The sequence below is a fragment of the Mercurialis annua genome, linkage group LG3 (genome assembly GCF_937616625.2).
Source record: "Mercurialis annua linkage group LG3, ddMerAnnu1.2, whole genome shotgun sequence".
NCBI lineage: Eukaryota > Viridiplantae > Streptophyta > Magnoliopsida > Malpighiales > Euphorbiaceae > Mercurialis > Mercurialis annua.
This window is the reverse complement of record NC_065572.1, coordinates 13,672,064-13,685,365: the sequence shown is the minus strand read 5'-3', so window position 1 is coordinate 13,685,365 and position 13,302 is coordinate 13,672,064. Positions and strand designations below refer to the sequence as shown.

At 32.5% G+C, this 13,302-nt stretch overlaps 1 protein-coding gene across 1 annotated transcript; it reads left to right on the top strand.

Moving 5' to 3' along the window:
* The first annotated feature begins 6,884 nt into the window (after positions 1 to 6,884).
* LOC126674739 (probable galactinol--sucrose galactosyltransferase 5) lies at positions 6,885 to 12,209 on the top strand. The gene is made up of 4 exons (XM_050369239.2): positions 6,885 to 8,384; positions 9,091 to 9,268; positions 10,421 to 10,788; positions 11,530 to 12,209. The coding sequence occupies exons 1-4, from the start codon at positions 7,134 to 7,136 to the stop codon at positions 12,091 to 12,093; spliced, it is 2,361 nt and encodes a 786-aa protein (XP_050225196.1). The 5' UTR covers positions 6,885 to 7,133; the 3' UTR covers positions 12,094 to 12,209.
* Positions 12,210 to 13,302: the final 1,093 nt, after the last annotated feature.

Genomic DNA, 13,302 nt, shown 5'->3' with positions numbered 1-13,302 from the left:
CATAGATTCTCCATCCTCACATTACGGACATATTTCTTCTTCTTTTTTATCTTGAAATTACCTAATTGATTGTTTGTCATGAACTCATGGTATCCATTTTGAAATTATGTCTTTGCTTTTCCTTTTCTTAGTTGACAAGTTTCAGTATATTACATCATTTAATTGATTTTGAAAACTTAAAAAAAAAATTACTTTAAATTTATTTCAAGTGTTTAATACTCAAAATTTTATCATCTAAATATAATATTTGATAAAATAATTATTTTTAAAAAATAAAATAAATTAATTGTATAACAATTCTTTTTTTTTTCTGAATTGATTGCTCCCACTATCTCTTATAAAACTTCTTTTTTCATTCTATTTTTTTAAATAGAATAATATGATTTTCTGAATTTATTATCATTTATTTTTCTTTATTTACTCGATAAATCTGATCTGGAATGGAGTTTATCTAATGCTGATGATATTTATGTAATTTTTTTATGTTTGCAGGTGTTTATCTTTAAAGGCTTTTCAGTATATTTCTCGGACTGCAAATTTAAATTTTTGATGATCTAAGATCTTTTTGGTGTAATTATCTTATAAAATTTTAATGAACTTGATCGTCGAAAAGTATGAAGTTTGACTGTCTGAGCGGTTTGACGTCTAATCAGAAATGTTTAAAAACAAGTCCCTAAGAGAATATATTTTTTCATTTTGAGCAAAAATGTCACTTTTAGCACGATTCACAATTTTATTTTATATTTTCGATAAATATGTTACTGTATTTTTTGGTTTCATAAGTATTTGTTAGGTTATTGATTAAGACGAATTCCAGTATAAGTACAATGAAACTGAGTCGTATAGGATCCATTCTTCCGATTGAATCCCAGGATTCGCCTAAGGCAAAAGCCCAATGATAATAATGCCTGAGTCCATGAGACCTCGTCGTGCCAAAAGGCTGAAGAGAGGATTTGCCTGAATCCATAGCAAGACCGAATCCAAGAGGATTTGGTAAGATCCGAAATCAAATCTAAAGCGCGTCGCCAAAGACCTGATTATACGGAAATGAAATAATATCTAAAAGGCAAGATATACAGAGTCACTTTTCTATTCGGAAACAAACTCTTATCTGAGAAGATAAGTCTACTTAGAAAAACACTCCTAAATATGATTCTTATTAAATAAGTAATTCTTTTTCTATTCAAACACACTACTAAAGAGTAATCACTTTCGTATTCCAACTTATACGAGGTCTTCATCATGCACTATATAAAGCCATGAGCTATTGCCTACAATTACAACTACATTGAATATACAAATACGTTTTTTGAGGCTAAACAGACTTAAGCATCAGAGTGTTAATAGAACAACCACCGTATGATTGAGCATCTATATTGTTTTGCAGGTTTGATCTAAGATCTAGAAGGCAGACTCCATCAGTTATAGTGTGAAAAGCCATTTTTTTTTAAAACACATCTATGAATTTTTATATTTTAATTTCAACAAATTCTAACTTAAATAAGTAAATCTGTTTTTTTATATTTTCTATATATAAACACTCAATTTTTTTACTAATTCCAAAGATTAATAGACAATTTTATCATAATAAAAAATTTAATCTAAGCGCATAATTGGTAATGGAAATTTGGAACTCTAATTACTTGATTTGCTACATTTATGTAAAAGATAAATAATGGAATTTAATTTCCAATAAAATATTTTTTAAGAAATATATGAAATCTCAATTCTCAAAAAATTTAGTACTATTTTTTTATTTTTTATAAAGGCTAAAACTAAGCTAAATTTTTTAAATTTTATTAATATATTAAAGTAATTTAATTATTAGATCAAAAATCAATTCATGGTCAGACCTTGAGCTCGACTTAGTTTTCAGTAAGGTTAGGGTCCAGACTCGATTCGATTTGAATCAGAACGAGCTATTGTTCAATCTACATCTGTACTCGAGTTTGGTTCTGGTCTGGAACAATTCTAGTTTGATTTAGGACCTAGGTTTATATTGGTTTGGTGTTAGGTCGAATCGGCCTCAAGACTCTAGTTCAATTTAAGTCGGAACTCAATTTGGTGCGGGACTTGGGGTCAAGACTCGATTGGAGACTCAGGGTTATAATTCTAGAATCAGGTTCAGCTAGGTACAAAACTCAAATTTAGTTTGGTTTGATTCAGGCAAGGACTAGGTTTTGTTTGATTTTATTTAGTTCGAAAATTGGTTCAATTCATATTCTACTTCTGTTAGGGTCAAAACTCGAGTTTGTTTTGGGGTTTGGTTTAGTTATTGTTTGGTTTGGGACCCATGTTCAGTTTGGTTTGAGATTATGTTTATCAGAGGTTATAACTTTGGTTCGATTTGAGTCGAGACTCAGTTTGTTTCAATTCAATCCGAGACTCGATTTGAGACTCAAGGTCAAAACTCAAGAACCAAGTTTTGTTCGTGTCAGAAATCAATTTTAGTTTGATTCATTCAGAAATCGAGACTCGAGACCGGAATTTGGGACTTGGTTCATTTTGGGTCGAAACTCTATTATGGTTTATTCATATCAAAACTTGGATTTAGTTTGGTTCAGGTCGCGACTTGAGTTCAATTTGAGTCAGGTTAAGTTGGTGTAAGTCAGGACACGGGGTTGAAATTTTGGACTCGAATTTGATTCGGTTAGGATCATATCCAGTTTGATTTGATTATGAACACAAATTGTAATTAGAATCAGGGTCAACGTTTCTAACTTTTTTTTAGCAATCAAATGTACAAGATTAAAAAAAAGATTCTAATTCTGCACCATGTATATACGAAATTAAAATTTAGGAATTTTAAATTTAGATTTAGGAATGAGATTTCATTTTCTATTTCCATTTCAAAAGATTGACGAGTTCTAAAACCACTACAATTGAGTTTGATAGTTAGACTGATCATATGAATCAAAGTAGTAGTAGAGCTATGCATGGTCTGAACTAATCATCTCCCTAATAGGAGGCGCAAGTTTCTTTAAAAGTAAACTTTTCGTTCAGAATTTTGCCTTTTATTAGTGTGAAAAATAGTTAATTAGAGTTTCATGCTTCAAACGTTTCCTCCCTTTAAGCTTTTGACTAAATTTTCAGATTAAGCTATCGAATTAAACCAATTATCTCAAAAATAATTCTAATGGGTAAAACTTCAAGATCTTATAGATATATTTAGGCCAATCCTTCAAAAAGTATCAATAATTTGTAATTTTTGTCAGTTATGACCAAATCTTTCAAAATTTGCAAATATAACCCGTTTTGACAAATTATGTTCCTTTTATAGCCATTTTTGAAATAGTTTGGTTTTTGTATTGTGATTAAATCTTTTATTATGACACAACACGCAAATCTTTGATATTTATTGTGATTAAATCTTATATACATGATTGCCATGTTGGCAAAAAATCGGTTTGATTCGAATTTGCAGCACGAACGACTTTTGTATTACAATCCTGTTATGCTTATGCTAGCCCACTAGTCAAACACCCTGTTGTTTTGACTTGGCAGATCAACACTCGCATCTAGTTAGAATTCAAATGTCAATATACAATTAGACTTTGAATTCCTAACCTTACTCTCATTGTTTAAACGATAGACTTTAAACAAACTCTGTAAAAGACTCTATAAACACACGTCTAAATTAATTTTAATATTGAACTTCTCGTTCAATATATAACATCACTCTTGGTCTTAACTTATAATCATTTTAACATTAATAAATTTGATTAATGTAGGGCTTTATTAAAACCTAACTTTGTTTTAATAAACCAACTATCTTTTACTTTACACAAACGTTTTAACTTTTAAAACGTTCCAATTTACGTTTCGGAGTCCGATTGGATTGTAATACAAAGTCGTCCGTGTATCGAACTTTGGAATCCAGTTAGGGCCAGAAGCCCATTCAATTCCCCTCTGAAAATCGGCTGCACGTTCGTGCAGCAGTGTGCTTCGCGTTCGTGTTGCACGTTCGTGCAGCTGCAACGCTGCATGTTACGTGCAGCCTGCTGGCTTCTGAATGTGCAGCCACGGGGTTCACTTCCCGGGCCATTTCCAACGTGCTATAATCTAATATTCCGCTCCGAATACTAAAGAACACTCCAAACAATCCAGTTCTATAGTTTAAACATCGATTCAATACAGTTATCGTTTAAAACTCAAATATAATCCGAATTACTAATAACCGAATTCAAATTAACGGTTATTACCTCGAATACGTTATGATTATCGAAGAAATCGAAGTCGTAATCGTGAAACAGATCGCATCGCGACGAAACCTTATGTTTCGCGCCTCTTCCTTTATCGCTTTCATTCGTGTTTACTTAATAGTACATTATCCTATGAATTTCATGAATATTGAGATGAGAAATAGCTGAATATGCCCAATAAATAAAACGTAATCGACAAGCCAAGTACAAGAGTTTTAATAATGGCCACTGAACCTAGTCTTTTGGTCCATTGTACGATAATCTCACCCATAAGCTTATCTAGTCGGTAGAAAAAGTATTTTCTAGCTGAGCTAGGTAGCAACTCCATTTTTCAAACCTTTCCAGATCCGAAGTCAGTCATAAGCCTAGGCGAGCGGCCCCCGAAGCCCACTCCGCTCACAGGTACGAATCTACTCGCAGGCCTAGAGGTCCGCCCAGCTAGAAAGTTCTCACTCAGGGGCAATCCTTAAAAGCATGTAAAATTGATTCTAGCTCGCTTCCACATCGGGGGGATTGCACTTCACATTGGACACCACGGTTCCATAACACTTCAGAATAGGGGATAATATTCTTGTTTAAGCGCTAGAAGAAGTGTTTAACTTTTGGTAGGACTTTTGCTTTCCAGCCGATCTTCCAGATATCGTTCTTATTGCTATAAGAAGATCTACAATTGTTGGCCTTGTACATTGCTAGCTGATTTTGGTAATATCCAGACCTGACTGAGTAATTTCCATGTTTCGTGTGTAGCCATCTCACTGAATCTGCCGACATTCTATAGCTGATTGGAAGCTTCAAGATAGCCTCTGATTTTGAAGGGAGAAAAACTCTTAACCAGGTCATGATTCCATCATTTGCTTTCCTTATCAATCAAGGCAATGACCGTAGCATCTGTAGGCAAAGTGTTAAGAGAGGTTTAAGGGGGTGGTGACCATATATCCACTTGTCCTTCCAAATACGAACTTCTGCCCATTGCCTATGCGCCCGCAAATACCGGCCTTTAGCAGATTTTGGGATGCTTTGATACTTCTCCAAACATAGCTCGATTGATGCCTGGTGCCCGCTTCTAAAAAATTCCCTCTCTGATAATACTTAGCCTTAAGAATTTGGGAACAAAGGGATTCAGGTATCATCATTAATTTCCATCCTTGCTTGGCAAAAAGCTCAAGGTTAAAAGACTGAAAGTTTCTAAAACCAAGATCCCCCTTCAGATTTAGGGAATTAAAAGCGATTGCAAGTGAGCCAGTGAATCTTTTGCTTATCATTATTATCTCCCCACCAAAACTGGCTAATGGATCGCTAGATTTCATCACAGAAGGAGGCAGGAAGTAGGAAGCAGCTCATCACTTGCGTGGGTATCGCTTGAGTCACCGCCTTGATTAGCATTTCTTTCCCTACTTTTGAGAGTACTTTTTTTTTCTAACCCTTCATCTTCTTCCAGATTCTTTCTTTGAGTGAGCTAAAAATGAGTTTTTTAGACCATCCAATCATCGTAAGGAGCCCCAGGTATTTCGAGAATTGTCCAACCTCCTGTACCTTGAATAAGTTTTTAATCATCAGTCGACGGTCTTAGGGAACCTTGCAGCTAAAAAAGATATCTGATTTGTCTAAGCTGACGTGTTGGTCAGATTCTGTTTCATAAGATTTTAGGAACTCCATAATCTTACTACATTCCTCGTCTGTGGCACTAGTGAATAAAATATTATCGTCCGCAAAAAATAAGTGTGAGATAATTGGGCTTCCTCTGCATATCTGAACCCCATGAATAGCTCAATCCTTGCCTCAGTGCACAACAAGCAAAGATAATGCGAGAGAGGGTCGCCTTGCCGGATACCTCTTGATGTTTTATAAAGTAACTAAAATATATAAATGCTTATGAAGCAAATGTTTTGTATATATGATCGGAATTAAAGTGAGGGCTTAATTTCCTGACATTGCATTCCAACCATCTAGGCCCTCAAAGCAGGAAAAACATGTGGCATCGCGTCTATGGAAACATGGAAAAAGATTGACTATTACACGAAAAAGTATTAATGTTACGGACCCACATAAAATTAAATTAAAAATAATTATCCATTAAAAGCTTACAATATAAATTTATAAAACTAATATAGTCGGTGCCACATAATTTTAAAATAATTTACATAATTATATATTTTATAATTTTATTTTATTATTTAAGAATTTAATTTTATAACTTTTAGATGTATAAAATATTAAAATGATATTAAAAATATGTTTTTAAAATAAATAACAACAATATCATGTTTTACTAAAATAAGATAATTAAATTAATAATTTTCATAAATATTTAATTTAAAAAAAAATAGGACAATAGATCCAAAGCTCTCTTTTTTTTCTGAGATAATTTAAAATAAAAAATGAAACCAAAATATATAAATCTAAATAAATACAACTTTATTAATTTATAAGCTTTTTCGTTCAATTTAAAATATATCATCAAATATTACTATATATATTACAAAAATTATGAATTATTCAGATATTAACTTTATAAAAGCTATGCTGATTCAATTATACAAGAATTATTATTATAATGTTCTTTATTTTATTTTTATTTTTTTTGTGCATGTACAGTTTATCAGGAACGAACACCACACCTTCCTCCCAAACTTTTTATCACTAAGCTATAAGTCTATAAATATTGAGCATCATTTGCCATTTTCATTACATAGCAAACATAAACACGTAAGTTCGAAGATACCATTAAAACAACACAATCAAGAACAAAGTAAATTCCAATTCCTTTGGAACATATCATTTAGAATCTCTTTATTCTTTTATATTTTTGTCGTGAATCCATTCTTTGATTTCTTTTCCTCTATATAAACACCCATTTTTTTCCTGTTTATCACCAAGAAATCAATCATTCCAACTCAAATCTTGATTTCTTGATTTCATTCTGCATAAAAAATGGCTCCTAGTTTAACCAAAGAAAGTTCTGGTCCTGTAGAACTAATTGCTGAGAGCAATAATCACATTAAACCTAGTTCTGATCCTGTATTCTCTCTTCAAGATTCAAATCTCAAAGCCAATGGCCATGTTTTTCTCTCCGATGTTCCTCATAATATCACTGTCACTCCATCTCCTTATACTGCTAACGACAAATCATTGACTGCCGTTGGATCTTTCATTGGTTTTGACTCGCCGGAACCCAAGGATCGTCATGTTGTCTCCGTCGGGAAGCTCAAGAACATACGTTTCATGAGTATTTTCCGGTTCAAGGTCTGGTGGACCACCCACTGGGTCGGTTCTAACGGCGGAGACCTCGAAAACGAAACTCAGATGGTAGTTCTTGATAAGTCTGACGACGGCCGTCCTTATATCCTTCTACTTCCTCTCCTAGAAGGTTCTTTTCGGGCATCGCTGCAGCCCGGAAAAGACGATAATGTCGACGTCTGTGTCGAAAGCGGATCGACAAAAGTCTCGGCCGCCGGATTCCGATCTGTTCTTTACGTGCATGCAGGTGATGATCCGTATAAGTTGGTCACCGAAGCCATGAAAGTAATTAGGGTTCATTTAGGCACATTTAAGTTACAAGAGGAGAAAAATCCACCTGGCATAGTTGATAAGTTTGGATGGTGTACATGGGATGCGTTTTATCTTACGGTGCACCCGCAAGGTGTATGGGAAGGAGTAAAAGGTCTAGTTGATGGTGGGTGTCCACCTGGCTTAGTGTTGATTGATGACGGGTGGCAATCCATCAGCCATGATGCTGATCCAATCACAAAAGAGGGTATGAATGGTGCTGTAGCAGGGGAACAAATGCCATGTAGGTTACTCAAATTTGATGAAAATTATAAATTTAGGGACTATGTTAGCCCTAAAAGCTTGGCTAATGGAAGCAATAATAAAGGGATGGGTGCCTTTGTTAAGGACCTTAAGGAGGAGTTTAGTAGTGTTGATTATGTGTATGTTTGGCATGCTCTTTGTGGGTATTGGGGTGGTTTAAGACCTAACGTGCCCGGCCTGCCGGAAAGTGCGGTGGTGAAGCCGAAATTGTCGCCGGGATTGGAGTTGACTATGGAAGATCTTGCCGTCGATAAGATTTATAATAATGGCGTCGGATTAGTTCCGCCGGGAAAAGTTGATGAGATGTATGAAGGGATTCATTCGCATCTTCATAATACTGGGATTGATGGTGTTAAGGTCGACGTTATTCATGTAAGTTTTTTTTTCTATTATTTCTACAATTAGTTGTATTATATTTTAATTTTGAATTCTAACTTAATTGGTTAAAATAGAAATTAAAAATATAAATGGTCACCATCTCGCACTATTTTCAGTTACATATATATTCAAAAACTATTTATGAAACAGTTTTATGGGTTAAAGTTAAATAATACTAGCGAATCAGAAACATTAACAAAATATGGTATGTAAATGGATTGTTAATATGATGACGAGTATTTTTAATTGAGATGATTATATTAACAAAATTAAATCGAGGTAACTTTTTAAAATAAAAAAATAAAATTTACAATTTAAAAAAATAAATTAATGTTTAGTATTTTTTTTAAATAAGTTATAAAAAGCATTATCACTTATAAAGTAATTTACCTATAAAAGTGCCTAGGTGTCCTATGCCTTAATCAACTTCTAAGATGGTGATTAAGCCTGTATTTTAATCAAATTTCTGTTTACTTAGTTAATAGGGTAGTTGATTTTGACTAGTATTTTCTTCTTTGGTCGGTACGTTATTACAATTTTATAGCACCACGTTATCCTTTTCCATAAATCTATCCACATATCCATTAAATTCCAATTTATTATTTTCGGATTTCAATAATACGTTTGTATGCTTTTTTGGTGTTTTATTTTACTTTTTTAATATGTAATGGGGTCTAATTTGAATTATTTTATGGTGCAGTTGCTGGAAATGCTGTGTGAAGACCATGGAGGGAGGGTAGAATTGGCAAAGGAATATTACAAGGCACTAACAGCTTCAGTGAAGAAACATTTCAATGGAAATGGTGTAATTGCCAGTATGGAACACTGCAATGATTTCATGTTCCTTGGTACTGAAGCTATTTCTCTTGGTCGTGTCGGTACGTGCACTCTCTACCGTAATTCTTAGCGGATAGTCCCGATTTACGTTTAATAGTAAAATTCAATTGAGTGCGACCATACTTATTCAATTTATCTCTTATATTTCTCTAGGTCGTCTTAGTACTGAAACATTTTATTAATCTCATTCATTTATTTTAATTGATTTTTAGAAATTTTTATTTTCCATATTAAATTTAAAGAAAATTAAATTAAGTGATTTATTTAAAAAAAATTATTTATCTGATACTGGTATTAAATTTATATCTTTCTAGTTTCTACACATAATAATTTTAATATTTTTTTACTTTTTTTGTTTTAATACTTTTTTTTATCCAACGCAACAGTCCCATTTAGCGAATTAAATATATTGGTATCGCCTTCTAGTATAGGATCTTTATCTTTTATTTTCTTGTTCCCCCTTTAATGAAACATGACTTGTCAACTTCTAGCAATACACTTACTTTTTAAATACGTAACCATATATAATAACTTTTGAAATAAATTATTCTTATGTGAATAAGTGGTCAAAATATTTCCCTAAAAAAAGTGGTTAAAATATATGACATATTATAATTTTATTTCCTACTTTTAATATTTTTTTTGTTATTTTTTATATTCTCCTTAATATTTTAAAATTGTTCTTGTGTATTTGGTAAAATCAAAAGCCGAACAAAACTGAACTTTACCTCTCCAATTTGGTTTGATTAATTATAATTCTTAAGTCGGTTGATATTTTCTGTCAAATTTCACTTTTAGACAAAATTGAAAATCGATTTGCACACTTCTGTTTTAAGAGAGAAAACAAAAAATACTATACAATTATTTTGTCACATTATTTACATAACAAACCAATGAAAAGTAAAAATTTGAAAATTCTTTTATAATATTATAAAATTATTTTTCGATTTCAAATTATATATATATATATATATATGTATATATATATATATGTATATATATACATATATATATATATATATACATATATATATATATATATATTATTAATTGTAGATGATTTGACACAGCAATTGTATAAAATAATTACTCCAAAACTAAATAAAGCAAAACTCATATTGTGAGATAGAGATAAATGGTAGTATGTTTTGGGCCAAGCCCAACTAAAGTTCAAAACATTTTGATGGTGTTAGGTGATGATTTTTGGTGCACTGATCCATCTGGAGATCCAAACGGAACATTTTGGCTACAAGGATGTCACATGGTGCATTGTGCTTACAATAGCTTATGGATGGGCAATTTCATACACCCTGATTGGGACATGTTCCAGTCTACACATCCTTGTGCTGAATTTCATGCTGCTTCTAGGGCCATTTCCGGTGGTCCGGTTTACGTTAGTGACTCCGTCGGCCAGCATAATTTCGCCTTGCTCAAGCGTCTCGTCTTGCCCGACGGTTCTATTCTCCGGTGTAGCTACTATGCTCTTCCTACTAGAGATTGTCTCTTTCTGGACCCTCTTCATGATGGCAAGACCATGCTCAAAATTTGGAACCTCAACAAGGTCACTTTTTTTTATCTTTATTTAAAGGTTAAATATAAATTAAGTTATAAATTTTGACGCATTTTATAAATAAAACATAAAATTTGAAATTTAAAGGGTTAATCTCAATAAAATACCAAACCTTTACGGATTTTGTCAATTATAATCAAACCTTTAAAAATTGTCTATTTTAGCCAATTTTGGGATATTTGAAACCTTTTTAGCCATTCGTGAATAAGACCGAAAAATTTGTCATTCGTCAATGAACTAAACTAAACGATTATGAATGATATAAGATATTTTAAACTTTTTTTATTGAAATCATTCAAAATCGGTTAGTTTATCCCATTGGCGAATAGCAAATTTTTCGGTTTTATTCACAAATGGCTAGAAAAGGTTTCAAATATCTCAAAATTGGCTAAAATAGAAAAATTTTAAAGGTTTGGTTATAACTGACAAAATCCGTAAAGGTTTGGTATTTTATTGCAATTAACCCAAATTTAAAAGGACCGGTCACTAATTTTTGTATTTTAACAAATTAAAATACCGATCTATTTTCCGATGAAAATACTAATATAAATGTGAGTAAATAATGTTATGGCAATCATATCAGTATATAATTGTTGTTTTAAGATAAAATATGAAAATTAGCGATTGAATTTATCAAATTTTAAAATTTCACTTAATTTAGTTTGTAACTATAAACTGAGTTTACGTAAATAATTTCTTAATTATTAATATGTTGTATCTGAATTATGACAGTTTACCGGAGTGATCGGAGTATTCAACTGTCAAGGAGGAGGATGGTGCCGCGAGAGTCGGCGAAACAAATGCGCCTCCGAATGCTCTCACCTTGTCACCACTCACACAAATCCCAAAGACATTGAATGGAACAGCGGAAAGAATCCAATTTCCATTGAAGCTGTGCAGCTTTTTGCAATGTACTTATCTAAATCCAACAAGCTACTCATTTCTAGCGCATCTGAGAATCTCAAAATTGCACTCGACCCCTTCAATTTCGAGCTTATTACTGTTTCCCCCGTCACTGTCTTGCCCGGAAAATCAGTTCAATTTGCTCCGATAGGTCTGGTCAACATGCTCAACACTGGTGGTGCTATCCAGTCGTTGACCTACAATGCTGACTCGGTAAAAATTGGAGTAAAAGGAGAGGGTGAATTTAGGGTTTATGCATCGGAGAAGCCTAGAGGTTGCAAAATTGATGGAAAAGAAGTTGAGTTTGAGTATGAAGATAGCATGGTGGTTGGTCAAGTTCCATGGTCTGCTACTGACTCTTTTGGTATCTCCAGTGTGGAGTACTTGTTCTAATTATGCTTTATTATGGAATAATTATTTCTCCAAAGTACTTAAGTGAGTGTTACAATAAATTATGTAATTAATTGATGTATTTCTCTAAGTTTAATGGTTATTATCTATGTTTGTAAGTTTATTGCTTGCTTTTATATAGTATGTTTCAATTTTGTTGGTACTCATACTAAATTTATATTAGTGCAATACCAATGATTTAATAATCGAATGAGTCAATTCAACTCATGTGACCGCAAATTGACTCTGATGTCGGCAAACTTTAAAGGTTTCTAGTAGGCGATCTCCTGCACAAATAACAAGGTAAGGTCAAATGGTGTCATGATTGGTTTACCTAATAACCGTTTTATTAGGATTATTTTTAAAATTCTAATTAATTTAGAACCGTTGTAATTTATTATAATATGTGATGGATAATTAATTATGTCTATTATTGGTCTTTGTGTAGGGAAAGAAAGTACAATCTTATTATGATTAATACTTCTAATTACTTTTGACTTAATTCAATCTCTATAAATAGGGAAACTTTATGACTTGTAAAATTTAAAAGTGTGAGACAAATTGGTACGACCAAAAGCATTTTTTGGGTTTATTGTTGAATTTTGGACATTATAGTGAAATTGTACCGTCTTTTGTAATCTTCATTTATTAGTGAATAAAAACTCATTCCTTCGTCCGAGAGTAGTTTTTGACGATGCACGTATATCTTATTTTGATTTTCTATTTTACTATAAACTTAATTTTCTATCTAATTTTTTACTATTGCGCTGCGATTAATCTTACAAGAAGTGGTATCAAAGCTACAGTTCTTATTCTAAAAAAAAGGTACAATTCTTATTTGAGATTTATTATTTGGAAATTTTCTGATATGGCTATGGAAAAATTTGAAATTGAGAAGTTTGATCGCACAAAGAGTTGTTTTATTGCAAATCAAGATGTGTGACTGTTTGACACAATCTGGATTGCGCAAAGTATAATGGGAGAAGGGGAAGCTGCTAGGGAAGATCACAAAAGATAATATTGAAGATTTGGATGAGATAACTCTGTCTACCATCCAGTTATGTTTATTTGATGATATTATGCGTGAAGTCCTACACGAGAAATCTGCTTTGAATTAGTGAAAAAAACTTAAAACACACTTCATAAAAAAAGACCTCATTAGTAAACTTGTTGTCAAAACCATCTATCTATGCTCAATATGGCAGAAGGCAT